The following is a 25143-nucleotide window of genomic DNA, read 5'->3' as shown; positions in this document are numbered from 1 at the left end:
TATTGTCACCCCTGTTTTCAATACTTATCAATGTCTCACCTTGCGAGGATAATGACACTGATACTTTTTCTAAAATGTTTTATGAGTTGGAGAACACATTGGAAGGGATCTTAGATCATTCCTCCATACAGAATCCTTCCAGATCCTTGAAATCGTTTGTCTGCGCTTATGGACTGTCCTCTTCAATTCAATGGGTTTTAAGCCCAAAAACTGAGATGAACATTGAAAAATTATAATTTTGTTGTCAATTAATAATTTCTTTGTGGATTTTGATGTGTGTTTGGTGTTATTGTCTTGCTGGATGATACTGTTCACTTACTGTCAAGTTTCAGCCTCCTGGCTGAGGCAACCAGGTTTTTGGTTAAAATGTCCTGGTACTGGATAAAGTTCATGATGCGGTTGACCTTAATAAGGGCCCGAGGACTAGTGGAAGCAAAATAGCCCCATAACATCAAATATCCACCACCATATTTTACAGTAGGTACGGGGTAAATTTCTGCTCATGCATTCTCATTTTGATGCCAAACCTGCCGCTGGTGTGCGTAGCCAAAGAGCTCTATTTTCATGCTGTCCAACAAATGTAAACACCTGGACTTCACTAAACGACATTGGCACTTAGATTGGAACCGGTGCTTTGGTCAGATAACATGAAATTAGAGCTCTTTGGCGTCAAAATGTATTTCTTAATTTTACCTTTATTTAACTAGGCAAGTCAGTTAAGAACAAATTCTTATTTTCAATGACAGCCTAGGAACAGTGGGTTAACTGCCTGTTCAGGGGCAGAATGACAGATTTGTACCTTGTCAGCTCAGGGATTTGAACTTGCAACCTTTTGGTTACTAGTCCAACACTCTAATCACTAGGCTACCCTGCCGCCCAAAATGAGAAAGTATACGTGGGAAAGTATACGTGGGAAATGAAACCCTATTCCCTACATAGTGCACAGCTTTTGACCAGAGCCCTATAGGGACTCGTCACAAGTAGTGTACTAAAAAAGGAATAGGGTGCCAATTGGGCTTTATGGGTCCTGGTTAAAATTAGTACACTACATAGGAAATAGGGTGCCATTTCAGGCCCTACGGGTCCTGGTCAAATGTAGTGCACTACATAGGAAATAGGGTGCCATTTCAGGCCCTACGGGTCCTGGTCAAATGTAGTGCACTACATAGGGAATAGGGTGCCATTTTCGACATCCTAGGACCCTCACGGTTTTTTGAGATCCACTTCCTCCTTTATGTTTGTGTCTATCTTTTGACTAATCTCTGAAGGCCTTGTTCACAGGTGCCTTCAGAAAGTATTCAGACCCCTTGACTTTTTCCACATGTTATTACATTACAGCTTTATCCTATAATTTATTTAATAGTTTTTTTTACTCATCAATCTACACACAATACCCCATATTGACAAAGCAAAAAAAACTATTTTGATTTTTTTTTAAATATTACATTTAAATAAGTATTGAGACCCTTAACTCAGTACTTTGTTGAAGCACTTTCGGCAGTGATTACAGCATTGAGTCTTCTTGGGTATGACGCTATAAGCTTGGCACACCTGTATTTGAGGAGCTTCTCCCATTCTTCTCTGCAGATCCTCTCAAGCTCTATCAGCTTGGATGGGGAGCATTGCTGCACAGATATTTTCAGGTCTCTCCAGAGATGTTCGAACGTGTTCAAGTCTGGGCTCTGGCTGGGCCATTCAAGGACATTCAGAGATTTGTCCCAAAGCCACTCCTGCGTTGTCTTGGCTTTGTGCTTAGGGCCGTTGTCCAGTTGTAAGGTGAACCTTCGCCCCAGTCTGAGAGGTCCTGAGTGCTCTGGAGCAGGTTTTCATCAAGGATTTTTCTGTACTTTGCTCCGTTCATCTTTGCCTTGATCCTGACTAATCTCCCAATCCCTGCCGATGGCATCAGTCTGGCTACTCTACCATAAAGGCCTGATTGGGGGAGTATTGCAGAGATGGTTGTCCTTCCTTCTCCCATCTCCACAGATGAACTCTAGAGCTCTGTCAGTGTGACCATCGGGTTCTTGGTCACCTCCCTGACCAAGGCCCTTCTCCCCCGATTGCTCAGTTTGGCTGGGCGGCCAGCTCTAGGAAGAGTCTTGGTGTTTCCAAACTTCTTTCATTTAAGAATGATGGAGGCCACTGTGTTCTTAGGGACTTTCAATGCTGCAGAAATGTTTTGGTACCCTTCCCCAGATCTGTGCCTCAACACAATCCTGTCTCGGAGCTCTAAGGACAATTCCTTCAACCTCATGACTTGGGTTTTTGCTCTGACATGCCTTGTCAACTGTGGGACCTTATATACCTTGTCAGCTTGGGGATTCGATCTTTTGGTTACTGGCCCAACGCTCTAACCACTACACTAGGCTACCTAGACAGGTGTGTGCCTTTCTAAATCATGTCCTATCAGTTGAATTTACCACAAGTGGACTCCAATTAAGTTGTAGAAACATCTCAAGGATGATCAATGGAAACAGGATGCACCTGAGCTCAATTTTGAGTCTCATAGCAAAGGGTCTGAATACTTATATAAATAAGGTATCTGTTTTTTATTTTTAATAAATTAGAAAAAATAATCTAAAATCCTGTTCTCACTTTGTCATTATTGGATATTGTGTGTAGATTGCTGAGGATTTAATGTAAGGTAACAAAATGTGATAAAGTCAAGGGGTCTGATTACTTTCCGAGGGCACTATATACTATATATCCTGACCTTATGGTGAGCCTTTGAGCTTATGCATCCTTGATGTCTGCTCAGGTCTTCCAGAAAGTGCTGGTCGATGCTATACACCAGAACTTCATGTTAAAGGGTCTGTCCAACCTCCTCATTATGGGAAACCCTATCAGTCCCGAGACCCAAGCAAAAATCTGCTTTTCATTTATCGAGTAATATTTATATTTAGCCTCACAATGAAGTATTTTACCATTGTATTTTCAGGACAACCAGAGCTACAGGTAGAACACAGAACAATTTGATACAAACAGTTGCATTAATGAGTGGTATTGACAAATGTCAATTTAACTAATAGGGTTGTCAAAAGCATAAACCTGATAAGACAATGATTTAATATGAATGCTGTCAGTCTGGGATGGGTGACTGGCGGCACCTCTTTTGTAGGCCTGCAAACCAATGTTTTTTTGTGGGGGAGGGGGGGGGGACTCAGTCGGTCTAAACTTATTGTTCAGAGTTAAAATAATAGAATACACAAGGTGCAATTTCGAAATTTGGTTGTGCATTAGCAGTCACTCAATATGCCCATGTCATGTTAGATAAAGGCCAGCTATCTGAAATTGTTGTAAGCAGAACCGAATTACCGACTGGGGTGGGCCCATTGATCATCAGTTGTCATATTAAAAACCGTAAACATTTGCCTCCACCCCCTATGGCAAAATGTGTAGAATTGAAGGAAATAGTGGCCCCACCCAATAAAACGTTTCCCCTCCCGGCTGGAAGTACAGAAATGGTTTGCTCTGTGGGAAATTCATATCCACTGACAACTGTGTGAAGTTTGGAGTTTTGACAGCAACTATGTGAGCTTATTACATTATTATAGACACAATGTCCTGGGATTTCCTATGATCTTCTGTGTAGAAGAACCTCTTACCTTCTAACGACTGTTGTGTAACTTGTGAGCGTCATAGAGACAAACATGGCATACGTGCGTGTTCGTGAGAGTCTTAGCTTTTCATAGATACAGTGCTGTGAAAAAGTATTTGCCCCATTCTGATTTTCTCTGTTTTTGCATATCTTTATGATACTAAATGTTGTCAGATCTTCAACCAAAACCTAATATTAGATCAAAGGAACCTAAGTTTACAAATAACAACAACAAGAAATGTATATATTTTTTAAATGTAATCAACAAAGTTATGGAACACTCAATTCCCCTGGGTGAAAAAGTAATTTCCCCCATATGCTCAATAACCAGTTGTGCCACCTTTAGCTGCAATGACTGTAACCAAATGCTTCCTGTTGATCAGTCTCTCACATCGCTGTGGAGGAATTTTGGCCCACTCTTGCATGTAGAACTGCTTTAACTCAGCAACATTTGTGGGTTGTCAAATATGAACTGCTTGTTTTAAGTCCTGCCACAACATCTCAATTGGGATTAGGTCTGAACTATGACTAGATCATTCCACAACTTCAAATGTGTTGCTTTTTAACCATTTTCATGTAGACTTGATTGTGTGGTTTTAATCATTGTTTTGCTGCATTATCCAGCTGCGCTTCAGCTTCAGCTCACAAACGGATGGCCTAACATTCTCCTCTAGAATTCAATGATACAGAGCAGAATTCATGGTTCTTCTATTAAGGCAAGTCATCCAGGTCCTGAGGCAGCAAAACATCCCCAAACCATCACACTACCACCACCACGCTTGACCGTTGGTATGAGGTTTTTACTTTGGAATGCAGTGTTTAGTTTTTTGCCAGACATAATGGGACCCATCTCGTCCAAAAAGTTGACTCAAGATTGCAAAAAAACGCCGGGAAGCACCTGGATGATCATCAAGACTCTTGGAAGAATGTTCTATGGACAGATGAGTCGAAAGTATAACTTTGTTTTTTTTTGCAGCTCAAACCATTCTGACTGGTGGTACTTATTAAGATATGGGCTGTTTCCTGTCAATTATGTTTTTTACCTTTGAGGAATGGTGACATCAAATATGGGGTGACTTCGAAGTGAGTAAGGAAAGGCAGAGTAGGAGTGGCATGAGATGGGGACTTACAGTATATGACTGCTAGGAACCAGCATGCAGAACTATTTCCAAGAAATGGTAGATGGGAAATGGTTATAAGAGGGAGACTTAACTGTAGACTAAGATATATATATATATACAGGGGAAGAGGGAGTAGGTAAAGGATGTACATTTACATTTTAGTCATTTAGCAGACAATCTTATCCAGAGCAACTTACAGTGTATTCATCTTAAGGTAGCTAGGTGAGACAATCACATATTACAGTCGTAGTAAGTCCATGTTTCCTCAATAAAGAAGATGTCTGGTTCACAGCAGGTTTTGGGTCCATCACATTTAAATTCAGTCAATTCAGGAAATAAATTGACATTCCAATTCCAATTTTCCTCTAAGCTTCTTAATTTTCAATTGGAAGGGGGATTTCAGTTCACTTCTTGAATTAACTAAATTAAAATGAAATTGAGCCCAACCCTGGTGGTTAACACAGGGTACAACCTGCACTGTGTTGTTCCCTTACCTGGAAGCCCAGCAGGATGCAGAGATACCATGGTGGCCTATCATTGATGGAGTAGACCAGGTCCAGGCCTTTGTTCTGGTCCTCCTGACCTTCTTCCAGACCCTCCGTGTGAGCCCCATCCATGTCAATCCTCTCTGACTGACCACTGTCTGGGCCCTGTGGAGGAAAACTGTCTTTAGAGGGGAAGTTGAAATTTGCGGTTTTGTTCGTTGTTCCATATAGTTCAGAGCCTAAAATTGACAATCTACAGTTGAAACAATAACAAACGGTCTCCCACCACTATTTCGGTAAAAAGCTGAGGGGTGGGGATGGAGAAATGATACCACTCTCAAATTCATCCTGACCATCCATGATATCAAAATTATAGTTTTAACTACGTTTTGAGGCTATATGGTGTTTGTTTATATTTACAAATATTGGAGTAAAAGGCGCTTATATTTTTGTATTTATAAGTTATATTCTTCAAGAATCAATACAATACTGTACATACTTACATAAGCTTACATGCTTTGACATACATTTTGTGACCTACAAATAACCCTCTGAGGCTACCCGTAAAGCTAGAAAAATAGACATCAAAGTCAAGTATTATTATTATCATAAGAAATTCCCAAAACAATCTAAAAATGTACAATTCTTGATGAATTAGTTCACTGACCATTCACTTCCATGACGCCATACAGTACAGTATACTTCAGCAATAAGGCCAGAGGAGGTGTGGTATATGGCCTATATACCACGGCTAAGGGTGTTCTTACGCACAACGCAACGCGGAGTGCCTGGACCCAGCCCTTAGCCGTGGTATATTGGCCATATATCACAAACCCCCTCGGTGCCTTACTGCTATTATAAACTGGTTACCGATGTAATTAGAGCAGTAAAAATACATGTTTTGTCATACCCGTGGTATACCTGGTATACTGTACCACGGCTGTCAGCCAATCAGCATTCAGAGCTCGAACCACCCAGTTTATAATCTTACATATACCATTTCCTGGAGAAGAAAAGTTAACGAGAAAAGTATAGTACTCTTCAAAGACTAAGAATAATTTTTAAAGTAAAACATATATCTCAAGATACAGTTTTTAGTGGTTTTCTGAGAAAAACAGAAACAGTCCTACGACAACCACACAGGATTGTGTTACCTCCCTTTAACATTCTTCTCTGATGTCAAATTCATTCTAAAAGAACAGTATGCCCAAGACTAAAAGCGAAAACAAGAAACATCTGCCTGTGAAGGAAGTCTAAGTGGTATTCCTACCATCCCAAAATATTTGTATTTTACCACAAAGAAAAAGGGTATGTCTAATATGTGCTAGTGCTACTGTGTAATGGCCCCAGTGCTTGTTCAATCATTGAAATGACCCGTAGGAATCCATATCTATGTCACTATTATGGCCTGAGCTATGGAGTCCATCTTCTGTCCCATGCACCCTGCGACCGTGAAAGGGTAATCTATACGGAGTCTGATGGGAGCATGTGATTGGCGATATGGTAGAAAATGGCACCGGTGTGGGCAGCTAGTAATCCATTCTGACGGTAAACAAGGCCATATAGCCCACAGACGCTACTTAAAACCAGTCAGTGTCCTAAAGATAAAGAAGTCAGGTACATGTTAACACGTATCCCACAAGATGTATTACCTTCCCTATGCTCTGTGTGTTCTTCCGCAATGTTTTAACTCATTCACTATGGATTAAATCTTGTTTAAAAAGCTCAGTCTTTGTTAACTGAGCTCAAGTAATGTTAGCAATGTTTAATCGGGCAAGAAGTTGATTTGACCAATTATACAGTAGCAGGTATAGATATTCCTTGCATTCTAGAGACAGGCACATGATAACTCTTATGTTCAGTCATACACCTTTATTTGTGTCTACAAACACCTGTATCTACAAACAGCTGTTACATCTTCTTTTGTAACTATTTCTAACATAGCTACCTTCATCATGATGCCTAATCTCTCATTGAGGTAAGGTAAATGACACGTATCAAATGTGTGGTATGAATATGTTTTCACTGGCAAGAGGTGGAGAGGAAGCAGGTGCTGTATTGGGGAAAAAGGTTCAAGCAGAAATGGATAGCAATGTGTTCAACAGGTACAGAAATCTTATAACTGTCACAAGAAAAGCCTTAAAATCCCTCTGAAAGCCTTTAATCTGAGAACAGTACCTCCGATGCCTCATCACATGAACACAGTCAAAGAATTCAACAGGATTTCTCAGAACCAATCCATGTGTCTTTGCTTGTTTGAGCCACAAAAGGTAGACAGCTGGTTTCAGCGGGATGCTCAGGCTACGATCTGCTAATCTTTTGCTGCCACCTAATGGATTTCCCCTCCACCTCCACCATGTGGCCATCCCAAAACCAGGGATGGGCAACACCAGTCCTCAGGGGCCGGAGTGGTGTCACACTTTTTCCCCATCACTCGCAAATACAGCTGATTAAACTAATTGCATTTTAAACTGACGATCTTGATTCGATGATTATTGGAGTCAGGTCTGCTGGATGGGGCTGGGGGAAAAGTGTGACTCCAATCAGGCCAACGAGGATTGGAGTTGCCCATCCCTGCCATAGACATTGATAGAAATGTTCCAATAGCTTGGTAGAAGGGAGTTTTTCACTGCACGTGGGTGTGTAGCCTACTGTACAGCATCACATGAGCATAATGACCCTCTAATCTCGAATCATAACCATGTGCCTTCCCACTAGAACTTCCTTCACTTCCCTCATTCCATTTTAGAAGTATAAGAGTCCAGAGTCTTGGCAATCAGTTACTAATTTGCCACCTTACTAACACAACCAACTGTGGATTTTTAACAACCTCAACAACCATATATGGGCAAATTACACTACATGACCAAAAGTATGTGGAGACCTGCTCGTCGCACATCTCATTCCAAAATCATGGGCATTAATATGAAGTTGATCCCCCCTTTGCTGCTATAACAGCCTTCACTCTTCTGGGAAAGCTTTCCACTAGATGCTGGAACATTACCGCGGGGACTTAATTCCATTCAGCCACAAGAGCATTAGCGAGGTTTGGCAATGATGTTGGCCGATTAGGCCAGGCTCACAGGTGTTTGATGGGGTCAGGGCTCTCTGCAGGCCAATCAATTTCTTCCAAACCGGTCTCAACAAATAATCTCTGTATGGACCTCACTTTATGTACCATTGGCACCATTGGCATTGTCATGCTGAAAAAGGAAATGGCCTTCCCCAAACTGTTGCCACAAAGTTGGAAGCACAGAATCATCTAGAATGTCATTGTATACTGTAGTGTTAAGATTTCCCTTCACTGGAACTAAGGGGCCTAGCCTGAACCATGAATAACAGCCCCAGACCATTATTCCTCATCCACCAAACTTTACCGTTGGCACTATGCATTGGGGCAGGGAGCATTCCCGTGCATCCTCCAAATCCAGATTTGTCTGTCGGACTGCCAGATGGTGAAGAGTGATTAATTACTCCAGAGAACGCATTTCCACTGCTCCAGAGTCCAATGGCGGTGAGCTTTACACCACTCCAGCCAACGCTTGCCATTGCACATAGTGATCTTAGGCTTGTGTGCAGCTGCTCGGCCATGGACAACCATTTCATGAAGCTCCCGATAAACAGTTCTTTATCTGACATTACTACCAGAGGCAGTTTGGAACTCAGTAGTGAGTGTTGCAACCGAGGGCAGATGATTTTTACACGCTATGCGCTTCAGCACTCGGTGGTCCCGTTCTGTGAGCTTGTGTGGCCTACCACTTCGGGGCTGAGCCGTTGTTGCTCCTAGAATCTTCCAGTTTACATAACAACACTTACAGTTGACCGGGGCAGTTCTGGCAGGGAAGAAATTTGACGAACTTCCTTGTTGGAAAGGTGGCATCCTATGACGGTGCCACGTTGAAAGTCACTGAGCTCTGGCCATTCTACTGCCAATATCTGTCATTGGAGATTGCATGGCTGTGTGCTCAATTTTATACACCTGTCAGCAACGGGTGTGGCGGAAATAGCCAAATCCACTAATTTGAACATACTTTTGTATATATAGTGTATTATGGATATTTCTATTTTTTAAGTAGACAACATCACTTCCATTTCTGAGCATAGTATTTAGTGCAGAACAGATGTGGAATGCAACAGTTAAATTAATGTTTAATGCATCATGCTGTTGCTGAAATGATACTGAATACACCATATTTGTTTTTTCAAAACTTGGGGACTTGGAGTCTATCCCCCGGACCATTTCGCTCTAAATGCTGGGATCTATCTCGGACACACAAGCTGTTGGTTCAGATACACTTTCCACTTGTTGTCATGAAGTCGGAAAAACATTCCAAACCTTAATTTAAACATTATCTCCAGACAGTCATGGACTCTAGTCATGGTCTCAATATTTATCTTTTACACTTGTGAGACATTTTTACTCTGTGAGATTTAGATCCTGGTAAAAAAATATTTGACCAAATGTTATTTATTCACAGCAAAGAGCAAAAGTCATTGTTGGAAATACTGCAGTGGAGATACAGTGTCGGAATTAAAAAACATTCACTGTATACATTTCTTTATTGTTTTTACTCAGATAATTGTATAATAATGTGCTATTCATTTGATTGATTTAGCTGATTTGATTTGACAATGTTAATGTGTGGTACCTGGTCTTAGGGTTATTAACGGTGGGATTTGCCTGTTCTTGGCATTTTCCCAACTCAATGTGCTGGGAAAATACCACGACATGAAGAAAGATGTATAACACGGCAGTTTAGTCCACGCATACATTCATCATGAAGGTTTGCTTTGGCTCAGCCAATTGTTGCTATTTAGATTTTGTGCAGGCAGCTGTTATTTTAGTTGTCTTGTTAGGTTGAGGAGAAATATGCTTGGGGGGGGTGAAAATAAATACATTCTCAATCCAGCTGTGTACACTAAGCGCTCCAATCAGTCTGAAATAAATACAAATTGTAATTCAGCAACATATACTTTAGCTCCATAACTATAATGCCTTATTAAGCGATGCCAAAACATTTTAAGACTTGTGTGTCATAAGTACGCACAGTACAACCCCTTTATCATGTCTTATTATCATCTTATAATTAAGCAATAAGGTCTGAGGGATGTGGTATATGGCCAATATACCATGGCTAAGGGGCTGTTCTTATGCACAATGCAACGTGGAGTGCCTGGACACAGCCCTTCGCCTCGGAATATTGGCCATATACCACAATAGCCTTACTGCTATTATAAACTGGTTACCAACATAATTAGAGCAGTAAAAATACATGTTTTGTCATCGACACCTTTGTAGCCTGAATGGAGAAGTTTTTATGTACGAACCGGTCCACAGGGGATACCAGTGTATAGCCGGCTGCATGTATTTCCTTTGGACGTTAAGATGAAACAATTCTATATCTGTCACACCCTGACCATAGTTTGCTTTGTATGTTTCTATGTTTTGGTTGGTCAGGGTGTGATCTGAGTGGGCATTCTATGTTGGATGTCTTGTTTGTCTATTTCTATGTCTGGCCTGATATGGTTCTCAATCAGAGGCAGGTGTTAGTCATTGTCTCTGATTGGGAACCATATTTAGGTAGCCTGGGTTTCACTGTGTGTTTGTGGGTGATTGTTCCTGTCTCTGTGTTTTGCACCAGATAGGACTGTTTTAGGTTTTCGCACGTTTGTTGTTTTGTTAGTTTATTCGTGTACAGTTTCTTTATTAAAGTACAATGAATAACAACCACGCTGCGTTTTGGTCCGCCTCTACTCCACCTAAAGAAAACCATTACAATATCACATGCTGCCGGCCTTAGGGTTAATTATAAGGATGATTATAAACTGGGTGTTTCGAGCCCTGAATGCTGATTGGCTGACAGCTACTAGCATGGTGGTGGAAAATGGTGTTTCATAAAGAAAGTATGCATATTTCCCAGTTTTTCCCTTCTTCTCACCATTAAATTGAGTAAAGGAAATGAACTCCTTTGCAGCATGAAGGGAGAAGGTTTTTTGTACGAAACGGTTCACAGAGGATACCGGTGTATAGCCGGCTGCATGCATTCGCTTTGGACGGTAAGATGAAACGACTCAATATAGCTGATGGCCTTTTGTGTACCTTACAATCATCCTTATTGTCATCTTAATTCATCCTGGCTAACTGCTTTTCTGAGTCTGTTTTCTAGACATTGATTACCATTAAGGCTTTGCAATGGGAGAGAACCTACGCATATAAATAAATAAAAAGGCCAATTTTAAATGATTCCTCAGGAGTCAAACACACAGTTTATAGGTTAGAACTGTGTTATTACCATTTTAATGTCATTTCTTGTCATTTCTATATATATATATATTGGTTTTGGATTGCATGACTGTATTTGATAACAACATATCTATGCTACAAGCTGTGGTATCAAACAATGTCTTCCATTGAGCTACCCAGTCTGTTCAGTATGCTCTGGGAAAATTACATTCCACAGTAGCTTAAATTCAGCTCTAGTTTCTAAGATGAATAACTCAGCCCTTTGTTTTCCTCCTCCTGCACCGAAGTAAACCAGCATGAATGCAGTGGGGAAAAGTTCCCATATCCCACTAAAATTGCGTTCAATTGAGACCCAACATCATGAAATTCAGCTTAAGAAACCAAAGTTTTCAAGGAACCAATGAACACTGAACTGAAGGCATTCACATACATTTGAGATTCTGTGATACTTAAGGCAGTGTGATTTGGCAGTTCTTCAGTTGTTTTGAGAGAGTGATGCAGCACTTACCCCAAAGGCAGGGTTGACCGTCCCCTGATCGCTCAATCCTATCTCAACTTTCGGGTCCTGGGTAAGATGCATGCTGGTGCGTAGGCACAGAGACAGTGGTGGCTGGATGCTGAGGCTCACAGGGACCCCTCAAACTTCTCCACACACTACACACTCACTGGAAAACTCAGAGAAACTCTGGACCTTAGGAATGCATGAAGAGTCCCGTCATGTTGTCAAGGGAACCACAGTTTAATCACTAGCAAAAAGTTGTTGTATAATCCCTCAAAACGATTTGTTGTTTTAGCCCATGACCTTTTGTCATGTGTCTATTGTGATGTTGTAATGAGTAATATTTGATATATAAGCATATTATATACACCTCACATGTGCCTCGTAATAGGACTATTCAATTAATATGTTAACAAAGTCTATTAAATTAAGAATCTGACTCCACCAGATGATCTATCATTATGCAAGAGACTGTAGTGCAGTTACAGTAATAGGCAATCAAGAAATGTCTGAGAATGGAATTATAAATACAAGTGTATTTAATTCATTTGTAAATTGAATATTTACATTTACAAGGCATGAAGCTTAAGTTACAAAGCATTAACAAGCATTACATTATTCTAAACATGACCAGAGTGGGAGAGAGATGAAGAAACCATGGCTTGAGCCATGGCCCATAGCTCATGGGGGAGAGAGAAAGAAGTTCAGCAGTTCAGGAACAAAAAAAGAGGAAGATACAATGAATCTGAGACCCCTTTACAACATCTGAGTTGTTGACCAACAGCATTACTGTAAAGTTAACCTCCAATCAGATATGAGATGTACAGACCTGGAAAGACAACATAACCTTTGCTACCCAGAGGTGTTACAATGGGGGTTGGTGAGATCAACACTGAGGAATCCTTGCACACGGTTGATAAGAGTCACTTTGGGGGCTGGCCTGTGTGATATATCTGCAGACCAAACCCCTTCCTTTAATTCATTGATGTGAGATGATGATACACTACACACAGGCACATGCTAACACATGCCGGAGAGCACACACACACACACACCCACACACACACACACACAAACATGCACACAACACAAGCAGGAGCACACACACAGTCTTGTACAACTAACCCTAACCCGTACCCGTACCCGTACCCTAAACTTAACTCTAACCCAAAAACCTTAACCCTAACCCTAAACCTAACCCTAGCTTTATAACCTAACCCTAAAACTAACCCTAGCTCCTAACCCTAATTCTAACCCGAACACTAATTCTAACACTAATCCTAACCCTAAGCCTAATTCTAACACTAATTCTAACACTAATTCTAACACTAATTCTAACCCTAACACTAATTCTAACCCTAATTCTAACACTAATTCTAACCCTAACCCTAATTCTAACACTAATTCTAACCCTAATTCTAACACTAATTCTAACCCTAATTCTAACACTAATTCTAACCCTAACACTAATTCTAACCCGAACCCGAACACTAATTCTAACCCTAACACCAATTCTAACCCTAACCCTAATTCTAACCCTAACACTAATGCTAACCCCACTAGAAATTGTATTTGATCTTGTCCCCAGTTGGTCACATTTTTGATAGTTTTTCCTGAAAAACTCCCCAGTCTTTGCTGATGTCAAGCATAACCATACTATGATGCAGTCAGCACCATGCTTGAAAATGAGGAGGCAGTTACTCAGTGTTGGATTTGCCCCAAACATACAGCAAGGCTTTGCATTTAGGCAAAAGTGTATTTCTTTGCAGTATTACTTTAGTCCCATGTTGCATTAAACAAGCATGTTTTGCGATATTTTCAGTCTGTATAATTTTGTTCTTTTCAATCTGTAATTTAGGTCATTATTGTTGAGTTACTACAATGTTGGTGATCCATCCTCAGTTTTCTCCGATCACAACCATTGAACTTTGTAGCTGTTTTAAAATCACCAATGGCCTCATGGTGACATCCCTAAGCAGCTTCCTTCCTGTCTTGCATTTTTGATGTGTCTGGGTGGTTTAATACATCATCCCCAGCATAATTATTAACTTGGTCATGCTTAAATATATATTCAATATGTGATTTGTTATTGTTACCCATCTACCAATCACTGCCCTTCTTTACAAGGCTTTTGAAAATCTCCCCTGTCTATTGTAGTTTAATCTGTGCTTGAAATTCAATACTTGACTGAGGGACCTTACATATGTTGTATGTATGTGGGACAGAGGAAGGAAGGGGTAGCAATTAAAAAATAATGTCAACCCCTATTATTTCTCACAGAGTGAACTTATTGTGTGATTTGTTAAGCCAAATGTGACTTCTGAACTCATTTAGGCTTGCCTAAACAAAGAAGGTGAATACTTATGCAATGACTATATTTTAGTTATACCATTTTTATTAATTTGTAATATTCACTTTGACATTACGGGATATTTTGTGTATCAATGACAAAACATTACAATAAATATATTTGAATCCCACTTTGTAACACAACAAAATGTGAAAACAGTTCAAGGGGATGTGGACTTTCTATAGGCATACATGTTACTGATATGTTTATACATTCATGCATGTCAAGCAAGAGACAAAGTTAAGTAGGGAATACAATCAAGATCAAGGTCTCTTTTACAGATGAGCCCTGAATTACATAAATGACAGAAAATACGCATATATAAATACAAAATTCAAGCAGAAAGAAAAACCCAGTAATAAAAAAAAACACCATCAATAATAAGGTCCTCCATCAGCTTTCTGAATTTCCCTAGAGGGCCTTCCATCAGCTTTCTGAATTTCCCTAGAGGGTCCTCCATCAGCTTTCTGAATTTCCCTAGAGTGCCTTCCATCAGCTTTCTGAATTTCCCTAGAGGGTCCTCAATCAGCTTTCTGAATTTCCCTAGAGGGTCCTCAATCAGCTTTCTGAATTTCCCTAGAGGGCCTTCCATCAGCTTTCTGAATTTCCCTAGAGGGTCCTCAATCAGCTTTCTGAATTTCCCTAGAGGGTCCTCAATCAGCTTTCTGAATTTCCCTAGAGGGTCCTCCATCAGCTTTCTGAATTTCCCTAGAGGGTCCTCAATCAGCTTTCTGAATTTCCCTAGAGGGTCCTCCATCAGCTTTCTGAATTTCCCTAGAGGGTCCTCCATCAGCTTTCTGAATTTCCCTAGAGGGTCCTCCATCAGCTTTCTGAATTTCCCTAGAGGGTCCTCCATCAGCTTTCTGAATTTCCCTAGAGGGTCCTCCATCAGCTTTCTGAAATTCCCTAGAGGGTCCTCCATCAGCTTTCTGAATTTCCCTAGAGGGCCTTCCATCAGCTTTCTGAATTTCCCTAGAGTGCCTTCCATCAGCTTTCTGAATTTCCCTAGAGGGCCTTCCATCAGCTTTCTGAATTTCCCTAGAGGGTCCTCCATCAGCTTTCTGAATTTCCCTAGAGGGTCCTCAATCATCTTTCTGAATTTCCCTAGAGGGTCCTCAATCAGCTTTCTGAATTTCCCCAGAGGGTCCTCAATCAGCTTTCTGAATTTCCCCAGAGGGTCCTCAATCAGCTTTCTGAATTTCCCTAGAGGGTCCTCAATCAGCTTTCTGAATTTCCCTAGAGGCACCACAACATCATATTTAAGAACTGAATAATCTGCTTCCTACTATTTAGCGAGAGGCGAGACCAATTTCTATAGAAGAAGCCCATTTTTATTCTCAACTAACTCATCAATATGCTTTTTATCTATCCAGATGCCCAGACACGATCAATATGGACACCAACCAAAGTACATATGCTTAAATCATGAGACTTTTTATTTATCTGTTGTTTTACCAGGAAAGTTGACTGAGAAAATATTCACATTTGCAGCAACAACCTGGGGAATAGTTACAGGGGATGAATGAGCCAATTGTAAACTGGGGATTATTAGGTGACCGTGATGGTTTGAGGGCCAGATTGGGAATTTAGCCAGGACATCCAATCTGAAAGACAGCACCCTACACAGGGCAGTGTCACTGGATTTTTTTTTTTTTTTTGACCAGAGGAAAGAGTGCCTCCTACTGGCCCTCCAACACCACTTCCAGCAGCATCTGGTCTCCCATCCAGGAACTGACCAGGACCAACTCTGCTTAGCTTCAGAAGCAAGCCAGCAGTGGTGTGCAGGGTGGTATGCTGCTGGCATACCTTTTTTTTTAACACTCTAGAGAACAACATATACTTAGTTTTACCTGAATTTAGTACTAATTCCAGGTCTTTTTCTATTTTACAATGCATGTCACACCTATGAAAAATGGATCCAATAAAATGACACTACATATTGTTGTTAAATTGTTATTTCAACTGATCTCCCAAGATTACAGAATTGACTTTGAATTGACCCCAACCCAGTTTAAGTATATCAATCTGATGTTCATCAAATGGATGACAACATAATTTGAGCTCACACAAAATACATTGACTTAAAATAGAGCCTAGGCAATGTCAATTTAGCCCTAGCGCTTTGCCTTGGTTTCCAGAAGTTGTCCTCTCTGTTCTGTTGTCTATTGACATTTAGAATAAACATATCATTTTAACTTTGAAATGTTAACAATCAATGATGATGTATCATACCAGTTGTTACTTCTGGGTATTATTCAGACTAAAGATCTGCGCAAACAGCTCGAGACTTTGGCGTTTATTGATCCTGGACGTCAAGCCAGTTTCAGGATTTGGCCTTAAAATACTAAACATAAAATATATTACAACCACCAGTTCTCTAAATAGGCTGGCTTTCCCAGTAAGTACATCCTCTCCTCTTTGCTCTCCTCCAAACCTCCTTGACCCAAAAACACACGTTCCTCCCTCGTGGTTCTCTAGTCACGGATGCTCAAGTATCAGACACGCTTTAGAGAGACATGGATATTAGACAAAGTACTTAGAAACACTATGCATGTGTTCCAAATGGAACCCTATTCACTATATGCAGTAGTGCACTACTTTTGACCAGGCCCCAGAGGGCTTTGGTCAAAAGTAGTGTACTATGTAGAGAAATGGGTGGCAATTGGGATGTAGCCTAGATCTAGTATGTTCCACATACCAAACTTGTACGCATTTACTTGAAAAGGGGATGTAAAATCCCTTCACTGCCATGTTAAGATATAGATTGGTGGTCATTGTTCTGAGCTGTGTCGGAAAATTGAGATTAGATCTAGTGAATCATATGAAACTCTCACATGTTTTGGAGAGCCACACAGATGTGAATAGGTACCTTTCAGATGTCTGGAATAGTTGTTTAAAACATTACAACATAATCATTCAAGCATGTGTATGTTGTCTCGTGTGGCTCAGTTGGTAGAGCATGGCGCATGCAACATTAGCAGGGTTGGAAATGAACACCCGCCACCAGCCAAATGAGGATAATTTTTTAATTAATGGTAAGAACGCCTATTTCATCAGCCATGTTGGTGGGTGGTCACACAGAGCATTTGGGAACCATTTTTTATTTTCCAAAGGTCACATGTAGAATTTGAGAGTGTGTGTACAGTCAGCAAACAGTTTAGCAGATACACCGTCAGTCCCCAGTGACAATAAATTAATAAAACCAAAAGCTTACTTTGGCTTGGAAGAGTTCCAGTGTTGGATAGCCATAGCCAGCTAGCTAACATAGTATCCCTCTGTTTGCGTCTGGTGTTTAAGTAGGCTAGAATTGTAATAATTAATGCTATAGGTTCGTAATTTATGAAAATGAACCATGTGTCAACATCACAATGTTGCGCAACCACAGTATTTTCCCTTACGGTATTAATCGGACTAAATTGGATCACATAATAGCTGCATTAACCACCATCTTCTCATCTCACTTTAATGGGAATGTGGTAGGAGATCTTTCTCACCCTTTTCAATGACTTCATGCTTAGCCCGACCAATCAGGTTCGCTCCAGCTGTCCTTGTCATGCGCGCTCCTCGTGCCTTGATAGAATAAAAGTCTTCATTCTCTTCGCAAATGGAAAACTCATCATGCTTATCACATTTCCATGGCATAAGGTAATTGACCACCAGAATAATAAAGATAAAAACCTAAACGCAACATGCAACAATTTCAAAGATTTTCCTGAGTTATAGTACATAAGGAAATCAGTCAATTTAAATAAATTCATTAGGTCCTAATCTATGGATTTTACATGACTGGGAATACAGATACGCATCTTTAAAAAAATGTAGGGCCGTGGATCAGAAAACCAGTCAGTATCTGATCTGTGTCACGCCTTGGTCTTAGTGTTTTGTGTTTTCGTTATATATTTGGTCAGGCCAGGGTGTGACAGGGGTTTACGTGTTGTATTTCGTATTGGGGTTTGTTGTATTTGGGATCGCGGGTGATTAGGGGTGTTGTATAGGCTTGGCTGCCTGAGGCGGTTCTCAATCAGCTGTCAGGTGATTCTCGTTGCCTCTGATTGGGAACCGTATTTAGGTAGCCTGAGTTTCACTTTGTCTTTTGTAAAAAAAGATATTGGGGGGGGGGGCTCAGGGAGAGAGTGGCAGAGTCAGGAGTCAGACCTGAGCCAACTCTCACTGTTAATCATGAGGAGCAGCGATATAAGGACTTCTGGTCTTGGGAGATGATATTAGACGGAAGAGGACCCTGGGCTCAGCCTGGTGAATATCGCTGCCCCAAGGAGGAAGCAGAGGCAGCAGGAGATAGGAGCCGGCGATACGAGGGAACACGGTTGGCAAGGAAGCCCGAGAAACAACCCCAAAAAATTATTGGGGGGGGGGGGGCTTACAGGGAGTATGGCTATGCCAGGTAGGAGACCTGCGCAAACTCCCTGTGCTTTCCGGTGGGCTAAAGAGACCGGGCAGGTACCGTGTTATGCTAGTGAGCGCATGGTGTCTCCAGTGCGGGTGCATAGCCCGGTAAGGTTCATACCAGGCCTTCGTATTTTCCGGGCTAGAGTGGGCATCGAGCCAGGTAAGCTTGGGCAGGCTCGGTGCTCAAGAGCTCCAGTGCGCCTGCACGGTCCGGTCTATCCAGAGCCACCTCCACACACCAGTCCTCCGGTAGCAGCTCCCCGCACCAGGCTTCCTGTGCGTGTCCTCGCTCCAGTATCACCAGTGCCCGCACCACGCATCAGGCCTACAGTGCGCCTCGCCTCTCCTGCTCTGTCGGAGTCTCCCGCCTGTTCTGCACAGCCAGAGCCTTCCTTCCCTCCTGCGCTGTCGGAGTCTCCCGCCTGTTCAGCGCAGCCAGCGTTTTCCTCCTCTCCTGCGCTGTCGGAGTCTCCCGCCTGTTCAGCGCTATCAGAGCCTTTCTTCTCTACAGCGCTGCCGGAGCCTCCTGCCTGTTTGAAGCAGCCTGAGCTGCCAGTCTGCAGGGTGCTGTCAGCCTGCATGGAGCAGTCAGAGCTGTCAGTCTGCATGAAGCAGCCAGAGCTGCCAGTCTGCAAGGAGCTGTCAGTCTGCAAGGAGCTGTCAGCCTGCATGGAGCAGTTAGAGCTGTCAGTCTGCATGAAGCAGCCAGAGATGTCAGTCTGCAAGGAGCTGCCAGTCTGCAAGGAGCTGCGAGTCTGCAAGGAGCTGCGAGTCTGCAAGGAGCTGCCAGTCTGCACGGAGCTGCCAGTCTGCACGGAGCTGCCAGTCTGCACGGAGCTGCCAGTCTGCAAGGAGCTGCCAGTCTGCAAGGAGCTGCCAGTCTGCAAGGAGCTGCCAGTCTGCAAGGAGCTGTCAGTCTGCAAGGAGCTGTCAGCCTGCATGGAGCAGTCAGAGCTGTCAGTCTGCAAGGAGCTGCCAGTCTGCAGGGTGCTGTCAGCCTGCATGGAGCAGTCAGAGCTGTCAGTCTGCATGAAGCAGCCAGAGCTGTCAGTCTGCAAGGAGCTGTCAGCCTGCATGGAGCAGTCAGAGCTGTCAGTCTGCATAGAGCAGCTAGATCAGCCTGTCAACCAGAATCTTCCAGATCTGCTAGTCAACCAGAATCTTCCAGATCTGCTAGTCAACCTGAATCTTCCAGATCCGCCAGCCAGCCAGGATCTACCGGAGCCTACTACCTACCTGAGCTTCATCTCAGTACTGGGCTTCCTCTCAGTACTTCCTCTCAGCCCCTCAGTTCCGGGCTGCCCCTCAGTTCCGGGCTGCCCCTCAGTTCCGGGCTGCCCCTCAGTCCCGAGCTGCCCCTCAGTCCCGAGCTGCCTCAGTCCCGAGCTGCCCCTCAGTCCCGAGCTGCCCCTCAGTCCCGAGCTGCCCCTCAGTCCCGAGCTGCCCCTCAGTCCCGAGCTGCCCCTCAGTCCCGAGCTGTCCCTCAGTCCCGAGATGCCCCTCAGTCACGAGCTGCTCCTTAGTTCTGTGGGGTTGTGGGTGAGGACTATTAGGCCATGGTCGGCGGCGAGGGTGGATTATCCCAGGACGCGAAGGGGAGGAACGAGGACATTAATGAAGTGGGGTCCACGTCCCGAGCCGGAGCCGCCACCAATGACAGACGCCCACCCGGATCCTCCCTTTGGTTTTGAGGTGCGTTCGGGAGTCCGCACCTTGGGGGGGGGGGTTCTGTCACGCCTTGGTCTTAGTGTTTTGTGTTTTCGTTATATATTTGGTCAGGCCAGGGTGTGACAGGGGTTTACGTGTTGTATTTCGTATTGGGGTTTGTTGTATTTGGGATCGCGGCTGATTAGGGGTGTTGTATAGGCTTGGCTGCCTGAGGCGGTTCTCAATCAGCTGTCAGGTGATTCTCGTTGCCTCTGATTGGGAACCGTATTTAGGTAGCCTGAGTTTCGCTTTGTCTTTTGTGGGTGATTGTTCCTGTCTCTGTGTAGTTTCACCAGATAGGCTGTAATTAGGTTTCACGTTCCGTTTGTTGTTTTTGTATTTCTTAGTTATTTTCATGTATCGCACTTTTCTTCATTAAAGACATGAGTAACCACCACGCTGCATTTCGGTCCTCTCTTTCAACAAACGAAGAACGCCGTTACAATCTGACCAAATAAAAAACAAATCAAGTAACACCTCACAGCACAAAGCCTCTCCCCCATGTGACCAACTTGTTGTGTGTATGTACTGACATGTATGTGTAACTGATGCACACACACACTACATGTTCATGTTTTTAAATGCATGTAATTGTAAAGTCTTTTGTCTGTAATGTATTTTTCGTTATATGTCGGACCCCAGTAAGACTAGCTGTTGCCATTGGTGTCGGCTAATTGGGATCCTAGTAAATCAAATCAAATTTGTCTCATGCAGCTCTTTCGCGTAGAGTTAATCAGGCTGTTACTTGTGGATTGTGTAATGTTGTCCCAGTCCTCTTCAACAGCTGTGAGAAGATGCTGGATATTGGCAGGAACTGGAATGCTCTGTCGTACATGTCGATCCAGAGCATCCCAAGCAGGCGCCATGGGTGACATGTCTGGTGAGTATCCAGGTCATGGAAGAACAGGGACATTTTCAGATTCCAGGAATTGTGTACAGATCATTGTGTCATGGGGCCGCACATTATCATGCTGAAACATGAGGTGTTGGCAGTGGATGAATGGCACTATAATGAGCCTCAGGATCTCATCATGGTATCTCTGTGCATTCAGGTTGCCATTGATAATAGTTTATGTCAATAGTTGTCAATAGTTTATGCCTGCCCATAACATAGCCCCACCGCCACCATGGGGAACTCAGTTCATAACGTTGACATCAACAAACTGCTCGCCCATAAAACGCCATACACGCTGTCTGCCATCTGCCGGTACAGTTGAAACCATAATTCCTCCATAAAGAGTGTTAATTTATACAGATATACATTCAATAACGCCTTGAACACTCTTGCCTACATCTTGCTAATCTAGGGTGTAATCATTATTTTAACAGTTGCAAATGAGAGTTTCTATATGACAAATTCAGATATGTTGATCCCTGTTTCGTTCGGTTTGCTTACGTTTAAGAAACGTTTTTCAACAGAATCGTCAGAATGAATACAACCCTGATCACACGCAAACACAGTTCACTTTCATAGCAGCAACATACAAACAGCATGATCACTTTGTTCATTGTATGATTCTTTCTCGCATCTACGCGCTCTCTTCCTCTCACCTTTACCCTTTGTTTGTTGACTTCAGTGTGCAACACATCAGCTGTCTGTGACCAGGCGAAAAAAAACATTTCCAAACCAAACCTTCATATCATACATGTAAGCGCTAACCATTACACACAGCCTACATTGTCGTCACCTTATTAGATAACGTCATAGTCAACATAGCTAACAGAGTTAACGTCATAGTAAACCCTCTACAATAATGCAGTAGAGTGAGTGTACAGTCAGCAAGCAGTTTAGCAGATACACCGTTGGGCCCCAGTGTCAATAAATTAATAAAACAAAAGGCTTACTTTGGCTTGGAAGAGTTCCAGTGTTGGCTAACCATAGCCAGCTAGCTAACATAGTATCGCTAACATAGTATCGCTCTCTGTTTGAACCTGGTGATTAAGTAGGCTAAACTATTCACTAGAGGTTAGAGTGTTGGGCCAGTAACCGAATCCCCGAGCTGACAAAGTAAAAATCTGTCATTCTGCCCCAGAACAAGGTAGTTAACCCACTGTTCTCCGGTAGGCCGTCATTATAAATAATAATTTGTTCTTAACTGACTTGCCTAGTTAAATAAAGGTTAAATAAATTAAAGCTAGCTGCAATCACTAGCTTAGTAAGAGAAAGTTTTTAAAAAATACAACGATATATACACTATATATACAAAAGTATGTGGACACCCCTTCAAATGAGTGGATTCGGATATTTCAGCCACACCCATTGCTGACAGATGTATAAAATTGAGCACACCGCCATGCAATCTCCATAGACAAACATTGGCAGTGGAACGTTTATTGTTTTTTTGCAGGGAGGTCATCCTCCAAATTAGGAATGTGCTGACTTCACTACGTCATTCAAGCTTCGGAGTTATCTGAGAAAATAGGCATTTTGATTTTTGATTACATTTTTTTAGAGGGTATATCAGCTTTAATATTCCATCAATCCCAAATATTGTATTATGTAAATATATACCGTTCACCTACTCTGCGTTCACCTACTTTAAGTCTCACAAAGGCAGTTGGTTTCAAAAATCTCAAATTTGGACTCATCAGACCAAAGGACAGATTTCCACCAGTCTAATGTCCATTGCTTGAGTTTCTTGGCCCAAGCAAGTCTCTTCTTCTTGTTGGTGTCCTTTAGTAGTGGTTTATTTGCAGCAATACAACCATGAAGGGCTGATTGACACAGTCTCCTCTGAACAGTTGATGTTGAGATGTGTCTGTTACTTGAACTCTGTGAAGCATTTATTTGGGCTGCAATCTGAGGTGCAGTTAACTCTAATAAACGTATCCTCTGCAGCAGAGGTAACACTGGGTCTTCCCTCCTGTGATGGTCCTCATGAGAGCCAGTTTCATAATAGTGCTTGATGGTTTTTGCGGCTGCGCTTGACAAAACTTTCAAAGTTCTTGAAATTTTCCAGTTTGACTGACCTTCATGTCTTTAAGTAATGATGGACTGTCATTTATCTTTACGTATTTGAGCTGTTCTTGCCATAATATGCACTTGGTCTTTTACTTAATTGGGCAATCTTCTGTATACCACCCCTACCTTGTAAACACACAACTGATTGGCTTAAAAGCATTAAGGAAAGAAATTCCACAAATTAACATTTAACAAGTGTCATGACGTGCCCTTGGGGGAGGATCATAGGCGGCCCACCCTCTCTCTCTCTCTCTCTCTCTCTGTCTCTCTCTTTCCCTCCCCTCCCTCCCTCCCTCCCTCCCTCCCTCCCTCCCTCCCTCCCTCCCTCCCTCCCTCCCTCCCTCCCTCCCTCCCTCCCTCTCTCTCTCTCTCTCTCTCTCTCCCTCCCTCCCTCCCTCCCTCCCTCCCTCCCTCTCTTCCTCTCTTCCTCTCTCCCATTCACTCTCTGTCTCTCTCTGTCTCTCTCTGTCTCTCTCTGTCTCTCTCTGTCTCTCTCTGTCTCTCTCTGTCTCTGTCTCTGTCTCAATTCAATTCAATTCAAGGGGCTTTATTGGCATGGGAAACATATGTTAACATTGCCAAAGCAAGTGAAGTAGATAATATACAAAAGTGAAATAAACAATAAAAATGAACTGTAAACATTACACTCACAGAAGTTACAAAATAATAAAGACATTATAAATGTCATATTATGTATATATACAGTGTTGTAATGATGTACAAATGGTTAAAGTACAAAAGGGAAAATAAATAACCATAAAATACAGGTTGTATTTACAGTGGTGTTTGTTCTTCACTGGTTGACCTTTTCTTGTGGCAACAGGTCACAAATCCTGCTGCTGTGATGGCACACTGTTGTATTTCACCCAGGAGATATGGGAGTTGATCAAAATCGGCTTTGTTTTCAAATTCTTTGTGAATCTGTGTAATCTGAGGGAAATATGTGTCTCTAACATGGGCATATATTGGGCAGGAGGTTAGGAAGTGCAGCTCAGTTTCCACCTCATTTTGTGGGCAGTGTGCACATAGCCTGTCTTCTCTTGAGAGCCAGGTCTGCCTACGGTGGCCTTTCTCATTAGCAAGGCCATGCTCACTGAGTCTGTACATAGTCAAAGTTTGCCTTAAGTTTGGGCCAATCACAGTGGTCAGGTATTCTGCCACTGTATACTCTGTGTTTAGGGCCAAATAGCAATTTATGTTTGCTCTGTTTTTTTGTTAATTACTTCACACATTGTAAAGAATTATCTTTTTGTTTTCTTGTGATTTGGTTGGGTCTAATTGTGTTGCTGTCCTGGGGCTCTGTGACGTGTGTTTGTGTTTGTGAACAGAGCCCCAGGACCAGCTTGCTTAGGGGACTCTTCTCCAGGTTCATCTTTCTGTAGGTGATGGCTTTGTTATGGAAGATTTGGGAATCATTTCCTTTTAGGTGTTTGTAGAATTGAACGGCTCTTTTCTGGATTTTGATAATTAGCAGGTATCGGCCTAATTCTGCTCTGCATGCATTATTTGGTGTTCTATGTTGTACATGGAAGATATTTTTTGCATGTCTCTCTGTCTGTCTGTCTGTCTCTCTCTCTCTGTCTCTCTCTCTCTCTGTCTCTCTCTCTCTCTCTACCTCTCTCTGTCTCTCTCTCTGTCTCTCTCTCTCTCTCTCTCTACCTCTCTCTCTCTGTCTCTCTCTCTGTCTATCTCTCTCTCTACCTCTCTCTCTCTCTCCCCACAGTTTTATGACTTCATAACAGGTCATAAATTCCTTACAGAAACTCTCTT

The 25143-nt window shown here is 42.4% G+C and overlaps 1 protein-coding gene across 1 annotated transcript in view; it reads right to left on the bottom strand.

Annotated features, from left to right (window-relative positions):
- The window catches only part of si:dkey-106n21.1 (solute carrier family 23 member 2), a 74545-nt gene extending 62395 nt beyond the window's left edge, over positions 1–12150 (bottom strand). Inside the window, exons 1-2 of the mRNA XM_020456942.2 lie at positions 11957–12150; positions 5214–5369 (exon numbers count right to left, since the gene is read on the bottom strand). Coding sequence (XP_020312531.1) covers positions 5214–5369; positions 11957–12028 — 228 coding nt within the window. The 5' untranslated portion in view covers positions 12029–12150. The remainder of the gene's footprint in view (positions 1–5213; positions 5370–11956) is intronic.
- Positions 12151–25143: the final 12993 nt, after the last annotated feature.

This window comes from Oncorhynchus kisutch, linkage group LG22, assembly GCF_002021735.2.
Source record: "Oncorhynchus kisutch isolate 150728-3 linkage group LG22, Okis_V2, whole genome shotgun sequence".
Taxonomy (NCBI): domain Eukaryota; kingdom Metazoa; phylum Chordata; class Actinopteri; order Salmoniformes; family Salmonidae; genus Oncorhynchus; species Oncorhynchus kisutch.
Note: the sequence above shows the minus strand (reverse complement) of the source record. Positions and strands in the feature narration are given on the sequence as shown.